This window comes from Salvelinus namaycush, chromosome 11 (genome assembly GCF_016432855.1).
Source record: "Salvelinus namaycush isolate Seneca chromosome 11, SaNama_1.0, whole genome shotgun sequence".
NCBI lineage: Eukaryota > Metazoa > Chordata > Actinopteri > Salmoniformes > Salmonidae > Salvelinus > Salvelinus namaycush.
This window is the reverse complement of record NC_052317.1, coordinates 2,992,466-3,007,966: the sequence shown is the minus strand read 5'-3', so window position 1 is coordinate 3,007,966 and position 15,501 is coordinate 2,992,466. Positions and strand designations below refer to the sequence as shown.

General features: G+C 41.7%; 1 protein-coding gene across 1 annotated transcript; it reads right to left on the bottom strand.

Moving 5' to 3' along the window:
* Positions 1–379: 379 nt before the first annotated feature.
* Positions 380–8,572, bottom strand: nol7 (nucleolar protein 7). The gene is made up of 8 exons (XM_039003642.1): positions 8,345–8,572; positions 6,390–6,450; positions 3,394–3,449; positions 3,267–3,292; positions 3,038–3,146; positions 2,534–2,655; positions 1,144–1,221; positions 380–916 (listed from the first exon to the last, which is right to left on the bottom strand). The coding sequence occupies exons 1-8, from the start codon at positions 8,530–8,532 to the stop codon at positions 843–845; spliced, it is 714 nt and encodes a 237-aa protein (XP_038859570.1). The 5' UTR covers positions 8,533–8,572; the 3' UTR covers positions 380–842.
* Between the last annotated feature and the right edge of the window lie 6,929 nt (positions 8,573–15,501).

Here is a 15,501-nt window from a genome sequence, read left to right as displayed (position 1 = left end):
AGATTTCTTTTAGTCTGGGACAGCCCTAGTAATGATCATGCTGTTTAATCAGCTTCTTGATATGCCACACCTGTCAGATATGCTCACTAACAGGGATGTGCACACGAGAAGCTTTTTGTGTGAATTTCTGATATTTTATTTCAGCTCATGAAACATGTGACCAACACTTTACATGTTGCGTTTACATTTTTATTCAGTGTGTCTCACACCAATTACACTATGGGAAAAATAGCATTCTTCAGTAAAAAGGCCCTCTAACATCCACATGAATTGCCCTAGAGCACAGGTGTCAAACTCATTCCACGGAGGGCCGAGTGTCTGCGGGTTTTCGCTCCTCCCTTGTACTTGATTGATGAATTAACATCACTAATTAGTTAGGAACTCCCCACACCTGGTTGTCTAGGGCTTTATTGAAAGGAAAAACCAAAAACCTGCAGACACTCGGCCCTCCGTGGAATGAGTTTGACACCCCTGCCCTAGAGGCTACAACTTCAAGGAGTTTGAGATCATTCCACATAAGGTGCAACTATTTAAAAAATCATTAAAGCTGGTCTACTTAACTCAGATTGGCGGTCATATTTATCAATTGTATCAAAGTAGTAGTTCTGATTCAGGTTCGGTTTCCATTTTACATCACAATGACAAATTACATAATCAGCACTCCTACTCAGATGCTTGATCCAGCTCCTCAATGGCCTGGATAGGTGAAAGCACTTTGACCCAAATCAGGAGGCTAGTTTGATCTATAACCATAATTATTCAACCTATCCAGCGCTTTCAGATCAGGGCAGAGTGAAAGGGCGATTACCCGATAGGTGTCCACCCCATATTTCCCCATTTGCTCAGCTTGATGGAACCTTCTGTTTGTGAATCCATTGCTTCTTCAACTTCTCCGCCTTTGCTTTCTTCTCTGTGCCTGTAAGGATATGACATCATGGGTAAGTAATCCTTCCCAGATAACATACTTTATACAAAACCATTTAGTAAACTGAGTAGCAGTGTGACCCAAAGAGAGCCAGATGCAATTCCATAAATCACATTACTACGGATGCGTTTTAAGTCCTGGCAGCTATGTAAAAATTGTGTATTGACTGTGGAAGAACTGAGCCAACCACAGCTTGTTGAAGGATGTAGGAAACTCACCCCATTTCTTATTCACAAACTGCATGGCCGCACTTTTATTTGGGCCCCTCTTATTTTGAAGGGAGAGAAGTTCATTGTCTGCAGCAAAGAGAGACAAATGCTGATATTAGAACAGGAGTATACTACAGTGGAAGCTAGATCTACTCACAATTTTCTAAAGCTAGCCAGCTCAGGCTTCCTCCGCACTACAAAAGTGGATATTGCTCGCCTGCCTGCCGCTAACCGAAGCAGGCTTGTAATTGCGCGTGCTAGCGCAGGTGGTTGGTCGAACGCCGAACTCTTCATTGTGACAATGCTGAAACCTTAATCCATGGGCGAGTCAGTGCCACATTTTCATTTGTGCCAAAATCTAAATGGAAAAAAACTCAAATTCAGCAGGCTATGGTGTGAAATAGGCTTTTATAAGTGCACCAGCACTTTTCCCCACACTCCTATCAATAAAATAATTGTATTAAGTCAAGCTTTACTGTGTGAAGTTTCAAATGCATTCTGTCATTACTAAATGTGTAATGTGATAGGTATTAACATTACAACTGAAAAATATAAAACGTAACGATTTCTAAGATTTGACTGAGTTACATTTCATATAAGGAAATCAGTCAATTGAAATGAATTCATTAGGCCCTAGTGTATGGATTTCACATGTCTGGGCAGGGGTGCGGCCATGGGTGGGCCTTGAAGGGCATAGGCCCACCCACTGGGGAGCCAGGCCCAGACCAATCAGAATGAGTTTTTCCCCCACGAAAGGGCTTTATTACAGATATAAATACTCCGCACACAGATGTGCTTATTGATATGCCACACCTGTCAGATGGATGGATTATCTTGGCAAAGGTGAAATGCTCACTAACAGGGATGAAACAAATTTGCACACGAGAGCTTTTCGTGCGTACATTTCTGGGAATTTTTTCCCCCATGGGTCTTGGCCAGCTGTGACAGAGCCTAGACTCGAACCAGGATCTCTAGAGGCACAGCACAGCCTTAGACCACTGCGACACACAAATCAACTCTTTCGTCAACCAGATCTCCCCTCTCTAAATTTTAAACAGATATTTTCATCTGTCACATGAAACCGCTCGCATGTGCTGTGCGCTTTTGACAACGGTTTTCCCGCTAATTGCATTTGCCTATGGAACGAACATTCACTTATCATGAAGAAATTGTTATTCCATTTTTTAAGCTAAACATTCTGATCTGTTGCATCAGCTGTTAAGATGAATACCCATCGTCGAAATGTAATCTGTCATTGTGAGCACTCTGGATGGGCGTTCTAATCAGGTTACGCACCCAGGTCCGTAAAATTTCTCAAATGTCCGTTAAATTAAAATGCTATGGGTCAAATGTCCAGTGCCACATTTTTCCAAATGGAAACTCTGGTGAGTACTCATACTTGTCGTCCTCCGACTTCCCGGGCCATACAGTCTGGCCTGTATGAAATCCATGGCTGTCTGCTGTTGGGACTTGTTTGAAGATTGGTCCACCACCCTCATTACCCTGTAGTTCCCCTTCAGACTGAAACAAGAGGCGTGAGTCAGTAAAGAAGCATTAGAATGGAGTTTTCCAAAAGGATGCTTGCCTAGTGGTGAACCTTTACAGGGGAGCTGTGAAAAACAGTAGGCTCTTAGCTTCTACACTGGATTAGTAACTTTTGCAGAGCGTGAGACATGTCAAAATTCTTGATAATAGAACCACCACAAGCTTCTTACGGAGCTACGCTTCTTATGTCCAGGTTTCAATTAAATAAATGGCCTCATCTCACGCAGGGCAAATGTTACACATCCAGTGTAGCATGTTAGACATGCCTTTATGGCTGCATTTACACAGCCAGCCCAAATATGACATTTTGCGGGCTGCCTGTGTAAATGCAGCCTATGGGACCAGGATTCAGTTTTACCTCCGGATATTTCCCTTGAGTCGTTTCTTCGTCTCTTTCTCATACCCTTCTTTCGATCCTTCGCTCCCCTCCTCCCTTAAACAGCTTGCCTCTTCATTGTTGCTTTCAGCTGGGATTAAGGATAAAAAGCCAATTTAGTTTTACAAACTGAAGCAATAGCCATTTAACAATTTGTCGAAAGGTAAATGAGACGGCTACTTTAATAATCTGAGGTGATTAACATATCTACCTTGATCTCCAGGTAGCTTCTGTTTTCTAAAGAGATGGGTTAGGAAGAGTTAGTTTCATATGCCAATATAAAGGTATATCATAATTGTTGCATATTGGGATATAGGCTTATTGGAATATAGACTTACTTTGATGGAGCTGTGTCAATTTCTTCTAGAATATGTGCAGGGAGAAGTCTTCTTTTCTGTACAGAACAACATGGAAGAGAAATTCACTCAAAATTATAACCCTTTGAGCCCTTGGCAACTGAAAGTTGAGAGAAATAGAACATCTCAAAACACTGCCTTAATGCAAGTGAACTTATTTGCTATAACTTCTGACACAAATGGGCGGCAGGTAGCCTAGCGGTTAGAGTGTTGGGCCAGTACCCGAAAGGTCGCTTGTTCGAATCCCAGAGCCAACAAGGTTAAATCTGTTTGTGCCCTTGAGCAAGGCACTTAACCCTAATTGCTCCAGGGTTGCCGTGGATAATGGCTGGTCTCAGGGGGAGTTGGGATATGCAAAAAAACAAATCTAGTTCACACATGCGTATAGTACAAACTTGTACATATGTGAAATAGGACATGTATAAGCAACAGGGTAATAGCCGGCTTTTGGCTGTAACAAAATAGAAAAGCTGGTTAAACACAATTGTCCGGGCGAAGAAAAATAAAATAAAAAAATGCGAAATTCTGCTTTTTAGCCTATTCATTTATGGAAATACCAGTTGATGTAAATACATTTGACCGGTCATACTTATCGTTCTATAGGTTCATTTGTATAATTTAGTGGAATAAAATTGGCACGCGTGTATATTTGTTATGCATCTTGCTTATTACATGCACACAGCATGAATATCTGGCAGACAGCTATTTTAAGCCCAATAAAGTTTTGGCCACAATTTAAAAAGATACTATTTTTATTTCTCAACTGGTAACTAAAGCACACTTCCCATTCAAATGCATAAGCAACGTAAGGGAGGGGGCTTCATTAATGCCTCACACACCAATTTGCAATTAGCTGGAGGCAGTATGCATCTTGAAAACATGTCTACTTGTTTGAAACCTGAACGTTTTACTACATACAGTATGAGGCATGCTTCACCTTGCTTTAATGTAGCCTAGGCAATAGCCGAACATATCCGTGGAGGCAATTACTTTATAAAGACCCGCCATGTGCCACTGAAACAAGTAGTCTATTTCTCAAACGTTCTATTGGTTTTTAAACTTTCTTTCATTGTCCGGTAGACAAATGCACATTAGCGCGTAGACTACTGCCGTGTGTGCATTGCTACGCTAATGTTAAGAAATAATAGGTAAAAAAATGCAAGCATGTTGCATCAGATTCTTTATTTTTTACCCTCTCTCTCTCCAATTGGCAGTTACACTCTTGTCCCATCGCTGCAACTCCCGTATGGACTCGGGAGAGGCGAAGGTCGAGAGCCACGCGTCCTCCGAAACATGACCCTGCCAAGCCGCACTGCTTCTTGACACACTGCTCGCTTAACCCGGCAGCCAGCTGCACCGTACAACTGGCGACCGCGTCAGCGTGCATGCGCCCAGCCTGCAACAGCAGTCGCTAATGCGCAATGGGTCAACCCTAACGACGCTGGGCCAATTGTGCCCCGCCTCATGGGTTTCCCGGTTGAGGCCGGCTGCGACACAGTCCGGGATCGAACCTGGGTCTGTAGTGCCTTAGACGGCATCACCACCATTTGATTCATTGCTTTTTAACATTGTTTTTAAAAAGAATGTAGACTAGACCTACTGGTTATATGAATTTGGGATCTATTGTCCAACAACTGTCCCAGAGTCTGTTTGGGCTATTTCTTTCTCAACAAGCTGACCAATAGAATAGGTCAACCTTTCTACTATGGGGGATAGTAGATTGACATATGGACATGTCGCCTATGAGCCTCAGGCTAGGGGAAGCTTTTTCTTAAGTAAATTGGCACAATTCTAAAGCCTAATTAGCCTATACAGAAAGAAAGAAATCAAAATAGCCTACAAAAGCATAATTTGGCCAGAGAATCATTAGCTTCACCTAGCCTTAAAAAAACAAAACAAGTTATGGATCGTTTTAAATTACATTGCCTGCAGTCAGAAGGAAAGGCAGCGCAATTTGGGTTAATACCACATAGATGATTGTTGAGTTGTGACTGTCAGTCAAAAGTAGAGGCCCAGCCAGGCATATCACCATATTTCAAAACATAATCGTGGGAAAATATAGTTTGGAAAGCAAATGGCTATTGGTGTAAAGAGAAGACAATGAAAAGACTAAATCGTTCTAATACGGCGAGTGCGCACATTCACTCATTATTGTTAGGTCAGTGACACTTACATTTGTTTTTGGACAATCATTTTCCATATTTGATGTTTCTCCCCTTCTCATAGGCATATTATATGGACAACACAGTTTCTATTGATCTGTTAGTCAGTGTCAGCAGAGTAGGCTACCGTGTCATTTGTCATATTAAAAATGATTCTGCCAATGTGTCCGGTCATATAAAGTATAGTAGAATTGCATGAAATGTGTTTTTATTTTGCCATGCAGAGAAGAATTTCTGATATAACCTATAACACAGGCCTCTACGCTATCCGTGCTCAGCCATGCATTAACTGTTTTTTTTTGCACAGTGATTGAGTTATATTAGCCTAAATGATGACTATACAATCTACTCCTCACATTACATAAGTCTGCAAATCCAATGATCCATGGAATGCTTTATCAGAAAAGGTGCATTTTTGCTGGTGAAAATGTGCTTCCCCAAACTCTAAACGCACGAGCCGACTATGCATAGGCTAGTGATTCCGCTGTTCGTTACTCGTCTCGTTGGCCGAGGAAAAGTACACGAGGACAGTTCTTCGAGCATCTTCAAAGTGTGCGGTGAGGACACGCGCCATCGCATCCTCCACCTGCATGTTCTGTTGAGGTGAATTACCGTCATTCTGAACACCGTGGGCGGACTCCCTAATCGGGTTACACACCCAATGCATATGGGTCCGGTAAATTAAAATGCTGCCGGACCGCGGCCACATTCTCAGAACGGAAACCTTGATAAGCGCCCACCAAATTATTATGATTCAATTGTGACAGACGTAACCTCGCCGTTACTGTGCTAATAATATTGACGACATGGACCTACCTTCTGTTCTTGAAACAGCTCCTGTCTCTTCCTTCGCTTTTCTTTGAGAAAATCCTTTTCTCTGTGAACAAATGAATGCGTTACCTCAGGCCGGCCATTGAAGGGTAACTCTCAACCCCAATTTCAGCCTTTGCCCAACCCCTTAACATTTTCCAAAAACGAATTCAGGTGAGAAGTTGTGGGTGGAGGGGGAATTGCTCATAAATATCCCAATACTCTCTCACTAAAGCATACTTACCAGAAGTCCACTGGCACCCTCTGATAATAAAATGATGTGCATTGTGAAGAAATATGGCTCTGGACAGTTAGCTCACAGTGGTAAGGTGCCGAGTTCCTAGACATCTACTGCCACTTGCGGTGTAAATTCAAATCCCCCATGGGGTGCAATAAATCTTTGAAATGTGGACTCACATTTATCGCGGTATCGTGTTGGAAAGAAAATGCAATCATAGCTTAAATTAAGGGCTCAATTCAATCCAACCCGGACTGCAGTATTTACGGACTAGTGCTTTTTTCAATGGTTACATTTACTCAGATTGGTCTTGGGTACTGTGTAAAAACCTAAAACTACTACCAGGGTGACCCCTCACAGGTAGGCGATCACTTTTCAGAATTAGAAGTGTGTGGGCACGGGATATAGTAAAAAGATTTGAAAAAAAGATCTTCCCCATGTCGGATTAGAACTCAACCATTGAACCATGAGCCAACTATTTGAGCAGACCAATCAGTCATAGCGGTTTGTAAAAATATGAGTTGACATGACCACCACTGACATCAATTTCTTATGATGGATGTAGCTACAAATATAAAAACAAACATATCCTCAACCTCATAGTATGAAACGGTAAGCAAAAACATTGAATTTGGTCAGACAGAAATGTGCCTTAATGCCTTTTGAATTTTGTGTAAGGTCAGTGGTCTAGTCAAGGAAGCATCATGCAGAATATATTTGCACACTTCATTTACCAAGACCATTACCAAATAAGGCACGCTGTCACCTGCTTTTATAGCAAGCCTTGAGGCGGTACCACTCAGCATATATAGATGGAAGTGTATTTCATACCGAACACCTCCCCTGAGATGAATATGACTTAGAGCAGGGATCATCAACTAGCTTCAGCCAGGAGACAATTTTCTTTATTGAGCGGGTGGTCAGGGTGCCAGAACATAATAAAAATATATTTTTAGACTGCAAATTGACCGTAAGAAGCCTAAACAGATAATATTTGACGAAAACAATCATTTCAAACCTTGATTACATTTGGATACATTGTCCTGCGTAGGGTGCCGTCTATCGGATGGGAGGTAAAAATGGGTGTCCTGACTCGACGGGACATGGCGCTTATTGTGAGAGATGGGGTGTTTGCCCCAATTCCCAACCTGGCCACCTAATCATCCCCCTCATTCCTAATTGGCATATAACTCCTCACCTCTCCTCCTGAGAGTTGATGTATGTTGAGAGTTCTGGCACAAAAATGTAAGGGCTATATAAATCCAATCAATTATTATTAGTATAAGATCACGTCTCTTACGCGTGGGAATACTTGGGAACAGATTGTAAAAACAGCAGGAAATCAACTCCAAGTGATTTACATTTGGAAGTATTTTATGCCCAACAATAAAAATTTAACAACAATGTTTTTTGCTCAGAAAACATGGGGGTCAAATTGGGGAACCCTAATTTAGAGGCACCTTCTCTACATCACGATTTTAAGAGTAGAGTTGAACCGCTAGGTGGGCAAAATTAACTAGATGTACTACTAAAAGACCAAAATATCACTTTTGCAATGTACTGTAAAAATGAAGACCAGAATTGATGTGTTTTACTAGAAGCCTAAAACATCTGGTTTTCGATTTTAAAAAACGTGATTTCATCAACGTTACTCTAACTAAACAAAATACTACTGTACCATGAGGCGATAGTTAGCATTAGCAGGTAGGTAGCTAGCCTGTACCTTTTGGATGTCTCCAACGCATTTTTCATGCTCCGTAGAGCAGAAGCCTTTGACTCTTCGAAGGTCACCTCTTCTGGAGCAGCGTCGTCGTCGCTTGAGTCGAGATGTAATTGAAAATCATCCGTCATGTTTGCACTATTGAATTTATTTGAGGACGAAGGAGATTTCCTAAGCAGTTTTTTCGCCATCTTAGGTCAATACGTCATCAGTCCACTTCTTCTTCGATGAGGTTTAACTTCTTCTTCAACCAACATTTTTTGCATTACCGCCACCTACTAGACTGGAGTACAACTCCCTACTACTTTGCTTGAAAAAATAAATAAATAAACAAATACCCTGCCATCTAACACAACACTCACCCCAAAAAATCTCACATAATAAACAAGAACACCACCCTACTCCACTATTTAAAATTATTTAGTTTCAGGCCAAAAACCTGAAAGGATGGGACACCATCACTTAACACACCCTGTAACTCTTATGATGTCAAGTCTCGCACACCCAAATACCTCTCTGGAGCTGCCACCAAAACCTCAATCCCTGCAGTATAGTTGATAGCCATTGCTATAAATGCTAAAAATCCAATCTTACTGAAACATATCACTTGTTGGTTTATCACTCTAATGGTACAGCTCTACTACTCACACCTCTCCTCTCAGGATCCCTCCCCTTTGACCCATGTTCCTCTACTTTCTTCACTGCCTCAGCATATGACAACTTCTGCACTACTCTAACCCTGGAAACCTCAACCTGCCTCTCTCACACCTGACATTTCTGATCCCTAGCCCCATGGGCACCCCTACAATTAACACATACCACTACTTTCCCCAATGCTACACATTCCTTTGTCTCATGCCCTTCTGCACATTTCTCACGCCTAGAAACCTCCCTCCTACACACTGCTGCCACATGCCCATAAGCTTGACACCTGTAACAACGTAATTTATTCGGCACAAAAGCTCGTACAGGATAACTTATATAGCCTAATATCACTTTGTCGGGCAAAGACTCAACATTAACTTTCAAAAGAACAGACAATAATCTTCTGTTTCACCACTCACGCCACCCTGTCTGCGTCGCACCAAACGACGAGAATCACAAACACCGGGAATCTTCCCCTTCAGTTGGTCAACTTTTACATTTACTGCTACCCCAGTAATCACTCCTTTCAATGGCACCCTTTTCTTGAGAGAAAAACAATTCACATCTCTTTCCCCCATTTGTTTAATGCGGAGCGCCTTCTCCCTCTGACCAGCAGAAACACAAACAATTACCACAAGACCACTTCTGGTTACCCTCACCGATTCCACAGCATCCAACTCTGTTATCACCCACCCTGAAACCACAAATGGATCAGCCAAAAGGCAAGGGTCCACTTTTTCCAAAAACTTCACTCCTACTGTCAGACTCATCTTCATCCTGACCCTCGGTGCAAGCCTCGAGCTCCGAGAACTTCACCACACCTACCACCTCCGATACTTCGCCCTCATTCACTTTAATTTCACCTCCTGTCTTCAGCTCACTCTGCTTACACTTTCTACCATTCTTCTTTAACAAAACATCTCCCCTTTTCCTGCCAATTTTAATACTCAAGCTCACCCTCTTCCTCTCTCTCTTAGATCTCCTCTGCCTCTCTTTTTCACTCCATTTCCCCTCCGTATTCCAAGTATACGTCTCCTTATGATAATACTGCACTTCTCCTGACATACATTTTGTTCTTGCCTTCTCAAGGGACGCCATTTAACCGTCTGTCACAATCTCCGTAGCGCTCCCACTTGTAAAGCAGCTGCTTCGTCTTGATGTTCTTCTTTATCAATAGCTACCGCAACGCTTTTCCAATTCAAACAAGCGCGCTCTTCCAACCACATCCACGGTCTCCTCATTAGTCCACGTCGGGGCGAAACCAAAGATTTTCAAGACAACTGGTGCCGCATTCAAAACAACTGGGAACTCAGAATCTCGGACTTCTGATTTCAGTTTGTTCAAGACACTGCGGAAAAAATGAGTTCCGACTGTGGAAAATATTTTCTAACAGTCATTCAACTCGGAATTCCAACTTAGTAACTCAGGCTTCTTTCTAGAGCTCCGACTTTCCAACCTGAAGATCACTGAAGTCATTATTTGACCTGGTATTTCCCAGTTCCCAGATGTCTTGAACTCTGGAAAAAAAGAGGTCAAATCATGATGTCAGGTCAGAAGGTCAGTGTCGTTAAAGAGGTGGAAGGACCATTTTTTTTTTTATGAGCATGGCCTTATTTCTATTACAGCATATTACATGACTCTCATTCATATTCCATTCATCCAGTTCAATGTAACAGCGATAGGTTTAGGCTACAACATGATACAACATTTTTCCCTATACCCATCATGAGGTTGCAACAACCTAGCCTATGAATGAAAGTTTACAACGTAGGTGCACACAGGTCGAGAGGCAAATTTGAGGTGACAGAGAGTGACACATGGACAGTCAGTGACATTCAATAAAGCCTTGCACACTCTTGCCTGCATCTAGTTGATATAGGATGTAATCATTAGTTCAACAGTTTCTATTGGACAATTTCAGGTAAGTTTATCCCCGTTTTTGTTCCGTTTGCTTCCGTTTAAGAAATGTTTTTCGGCAGAATGAATACACCCCTGATCACGCGTAAACACAGTTCACTTTCATTGCAGCCACGTTGTATTCATTCTCACATCTATGGCTCTCCTCCTCTCACCTCTTCCCTTCGCTTGTGGATTTCAATGCCCAACACATCAACTATATGTGACCAGGTGAAAAAAACTTTTCAAGCCAAACCGCTGCACACAGCCGACATCGTTGTTACCCTATTAGTCCCCATATTAGCTAAAGTAACATTATAGTCAACATAGCTAATAGAACTAACGCGTTAGTAAACCCACTACAATCATGCAGCAACGTTAGTGTACAGTCAGTAAGCAGTTACACCGGCAGGCCCCAGTGGCAATAAATTAGTAATACCAAAAGCTTACCTTGACTTGGAAGAGTTCCAGTGTTGTGTTGGAAAGTCATAGCCAGCTAGCTAACATAGCATCCCTCTGTTTCAGCAGGCTAAACTAGCTAGCTGCATTTGCTAGCTAAGTAAGTGAAACTGAAAGTGAAAAAGAATGACAATCTCTCTCTTTCTCTCTTGCTTCTCCTTCATTTTGGAAGAAATTAATTTGTTCAAAAGTGTTCAACTTTTGTCTTTCTCTCTCTTTGAGTCAACTACTCGCCACATTTTATACATTGCAGTACTAGTTAGCTGGAGCTTATGCTTTCAGTACTAGATTCATTCTCTGATCTTTTGATTGGGTGGACAACATGTAAGTTCAAGCTGCAAGAGCTCTGAAAGACGGAGGACGTCCTCTGGAAGTTGTCATAATTACTGTGTAAGTCTATGGAAGGGGGTGAGAACCATGAGCCTCCTAGGTTTTGTATTGAAGTCAATGTACCCAGAGAAAGACGGAAGCTAGCTGTGCTCCCGCTACACCATGGTGCTGTTGAGGCTACTGTAGACCTTCTTTGCAAAATAGTGTGTTTTAATCACTTATTTGGTGACGTGATTATATTTAGTATAGTTTTATCCCAAATGTCTAACTTTTTGAATGTTTTACAATTTTTATTTTTATGAAATTCACTGAGGAGGATGGTCCTCCCCTTCCTCCTCTGAGGAGCCTCCACTGTCATGAACACTCGGAAGTCGGCATATTTCCGAGTTCCCAGTTGTTTTAAATGCGGCATTATAACCTAACCCTCCCACATAGAGATCAATAGCAAAGATTATGGATATACTGACAGGATGCAAGCTACTGCTACTCTGTTTATCTTATACCCTGTTGCCTAGTCCCCTTACCACTATACATATCTACCTCCATCACTCCAATATCCCTGCACATGTAAATATTGTATTGGAACTGACTTTTAAAATGTTTCCTGTATATAGTATGCGTACTTACTTACTTTATTGTGCATTTCATATTTCCTATTCTTATTTCTCGTGTCTTTTTTTCTAGTAATTCATTGTTATTGAATATTGCATTGTTGGGTTTTGAGTTTGCAAGAAAGGCATTTCACTGTACATTGAAACTAGATACTAGATACATGTCTCTTCACCCTAACAATATGAGTCGTTGTCCACAAAGTGGCCCAGCGGGCTGTCTATCTCCCGCCTATCATGTCTTTTGATTGGTGGATACATCTCATTATAGTGATATTATTTTGAATATTTCATGAGGGTTGTTGACGTCAACAACCTGTATTCCATGGAGAGAGACGCAATGCTACTATGAATATGCATAGCAATCTTGAGACAATTCCGTTATAGCGTGTTTTCTCAAAGTTGCTGGGATGTTACGTGTCGTACTTATATCAGTACACTAGTAACAACTTAAGCATTACGAAACTTCTATTTGATCAATAAACCTCATGTAGCAACAAGCCATACATGTTTTTGTTTACCAAATTCGACAGTCTCATTTACCTCCATACAAAAACTCATTGGTTAGTGGGCGAAGAAAAAAAAAAACGCCACCTACTGGAGGGATACAGATTTTCCACTGAGTTGGGCCTCGCTTCCTCTCTGGCAATAGGTAATGGCGTCTTTTTGTAGGCACCAACTCCGCAATGGTTCGTGGAATTAAGCCTATTGGGAAATAGAGTTTTTGTAGGGTTTTGGATAAATGCCCAAAATAAAGTATGTGGTAAACACAAGTTTAGGAGATCTTATACGTTTTGTTCAATTAGATCATCTTAATCAGCTAACGTCACTTTTTGTGAATTATGAAGCAATTTATGTAATTTAAAAAGGCACATAAAGCACAAAGCCTTCATCAATCATAAAGGTCATGTTAACCAACTGATATTATCTCATAGAACAAAACGTATAAAAACTCCCAAACCTGTGTTCATCTCAGACCTTATTTTCGCTATATGTCCCAAAACCCTATTATTTCCCTATAGCAATGGCTGAACAAACCAGAGGTAGGCTAACTAATGTCCGGGTTTTAGGACTACAAGCTGGCGAGCTCTATTGTCAAAGACAGTACAGGATGGTTTAGAAATTGTGCTATTGTTTTATCTCTGGCGAAACTAGCGATCAGCTGAGTTTTTTATTTTTTTTAAATTTTTATCCCATTTTCTCCCCAATTTTCGTGGTATCCAATCGCTAGTAATTACTATCTTGTCTCATCGCTACAACTCCCGTACGGGCTCGGGAGAGACGAAGGTCGAAAGCCATGCGTCCTCCGAAGCACAACCCAACCAAGCCGCACTGCTTCTTTAACACAGCGCGCCTCCAACCCGGAAGCCAGCCGCACCAACGTGTCGGAGGAAACACCGTGTACCTGGCCCCCTTGGTTAGCGCGCACTGCGCCCGGCCCGCCACAGGAGTCGCTGGAGCGCGATGAGACAAGGATATCCCTACCGGCCAAACCCTCCCTAACCCGGACGACGCTATGCCAATTGTGCGTCGCCCCACGGACCTCCCGGTCGCGGCCGGCTGCGACAGAGCCTGGGCGCGAACCCAGAGACTCTGGTGGCGCAGCTAGCACTGCGATGCAGTGCCCTAGACCACTGCGCCACCCGGGAGGCCGCGATCAGCTGATTGATGGAACCAAAACTTTTACAAGCCCGCCCTCTCGTTACAAGTATGATAAAAAAAAAAACATGCACATGAACAGATCTAGATAACAGTAAGATAGAAATAAAAACATAATGTAATTTAGCCTACGCACTATTGTACGGAACGCCGTTTGGGTCTTTGCGCGTTAAAGATACCTGACGCGTCAAATAAGCTTTTAATTTGACACGTCAAATAACACAATTCTATTAGAGAATGTTGTGTGTGCTGAATTTGCACATGCAAGCCAAGCGCAACCATTACGATCACTGTCAAAGCTATACAATACCGCGTTGGTAATAAGGCATTATTTGTTCGACCGAATGTGAAAACGTCTGTATAAGCATTCGATATTATTTGATATTAGATCAGGATCAAACGAGCAGGATCAAAAATGTTTGCAAATATCTTTGATACAGATGTTATCAGCAACTTATGGGGTAACTAGCTAGCTTTAGCTTGGTACCTAGCTAGCACCAATACAACCAGCCTGAAAACAATGAACAGTAGAAACTGGAGTCATTTTCAATATTCTTAGCAATGATTTAGGAATCCATGTGAGTAAGTATTAGCTAGGTAGCCACTTCTTGTTCTGCGATTGAAAAAAATAGCTAGCCTGCTACTTAACCCTGTTGCCCAAAACTAACGTTATAAGCATCTAGCTAGCTTTATCTAACTACTATAGTATGTCTTGACCGTACCGGGTTATGTGTTGTGAAGATAGCCACAATAAGGGTTAGCCACAATAGTGGAAATTGTGGTTCGCCTTTAAAATAAAAGTCCCTATTTGAAAGTGATGCAGAAGGTTACAATTGTTGAAATCATGCCATATTTAGACTTGATAATGTTAAACATGGTTGGAGTGTTGGAATGTGGAGCAATGAAATGGGGTATCAGTCTACTTGGAGACAACCAGAGAAGACAACTTTGAAGAGTTTACGGAAATATTAGCGTCGTAGCTCATATTGCGGGACTTTGACTGTGGGAAATCACCTCCCCAGTCAGACTATTGCGCGTTTTGACATTCATATTGCACTGTACAGCCTTACCTAACGATTGGGGATCAATGCAATGGGGTATCAGCCTACTCAGTACTCAAGTGCTTTTCCCCCAAAGTCCTCCTCAAGAGTTATCAGGCTCCAGAACATCCACGTTCTATTGGTTTTCCTCTGGATCAGTGTTCAATACAGATAGTAGTTTGACTGGTACAATACATGAGGCTCAATTCACAGTTGTTTCAGAGTCACGCAATAAGAGCTACGACGCTAATGTTCTCTGGGTGTCACTGAGTAGACTGATACCCCATGTCATTGATGCACAATCCATAGGTAGGTTGTACAGTGAAATAAGTATGCCCCCAATGCAATTTTAAAGTCTAATACATCCAGTGTGATTTCAACAGATTTTTGTGAAATTAAGAAATTATTGTATTTTGTTGATTTTATATAAACAACATTCCAACCTCGTTTAGCACGATCTATTCAAGTATGGCATAATTCTACTATTTGTATTCATTTGCATTACTCTCAATGATATTTTATT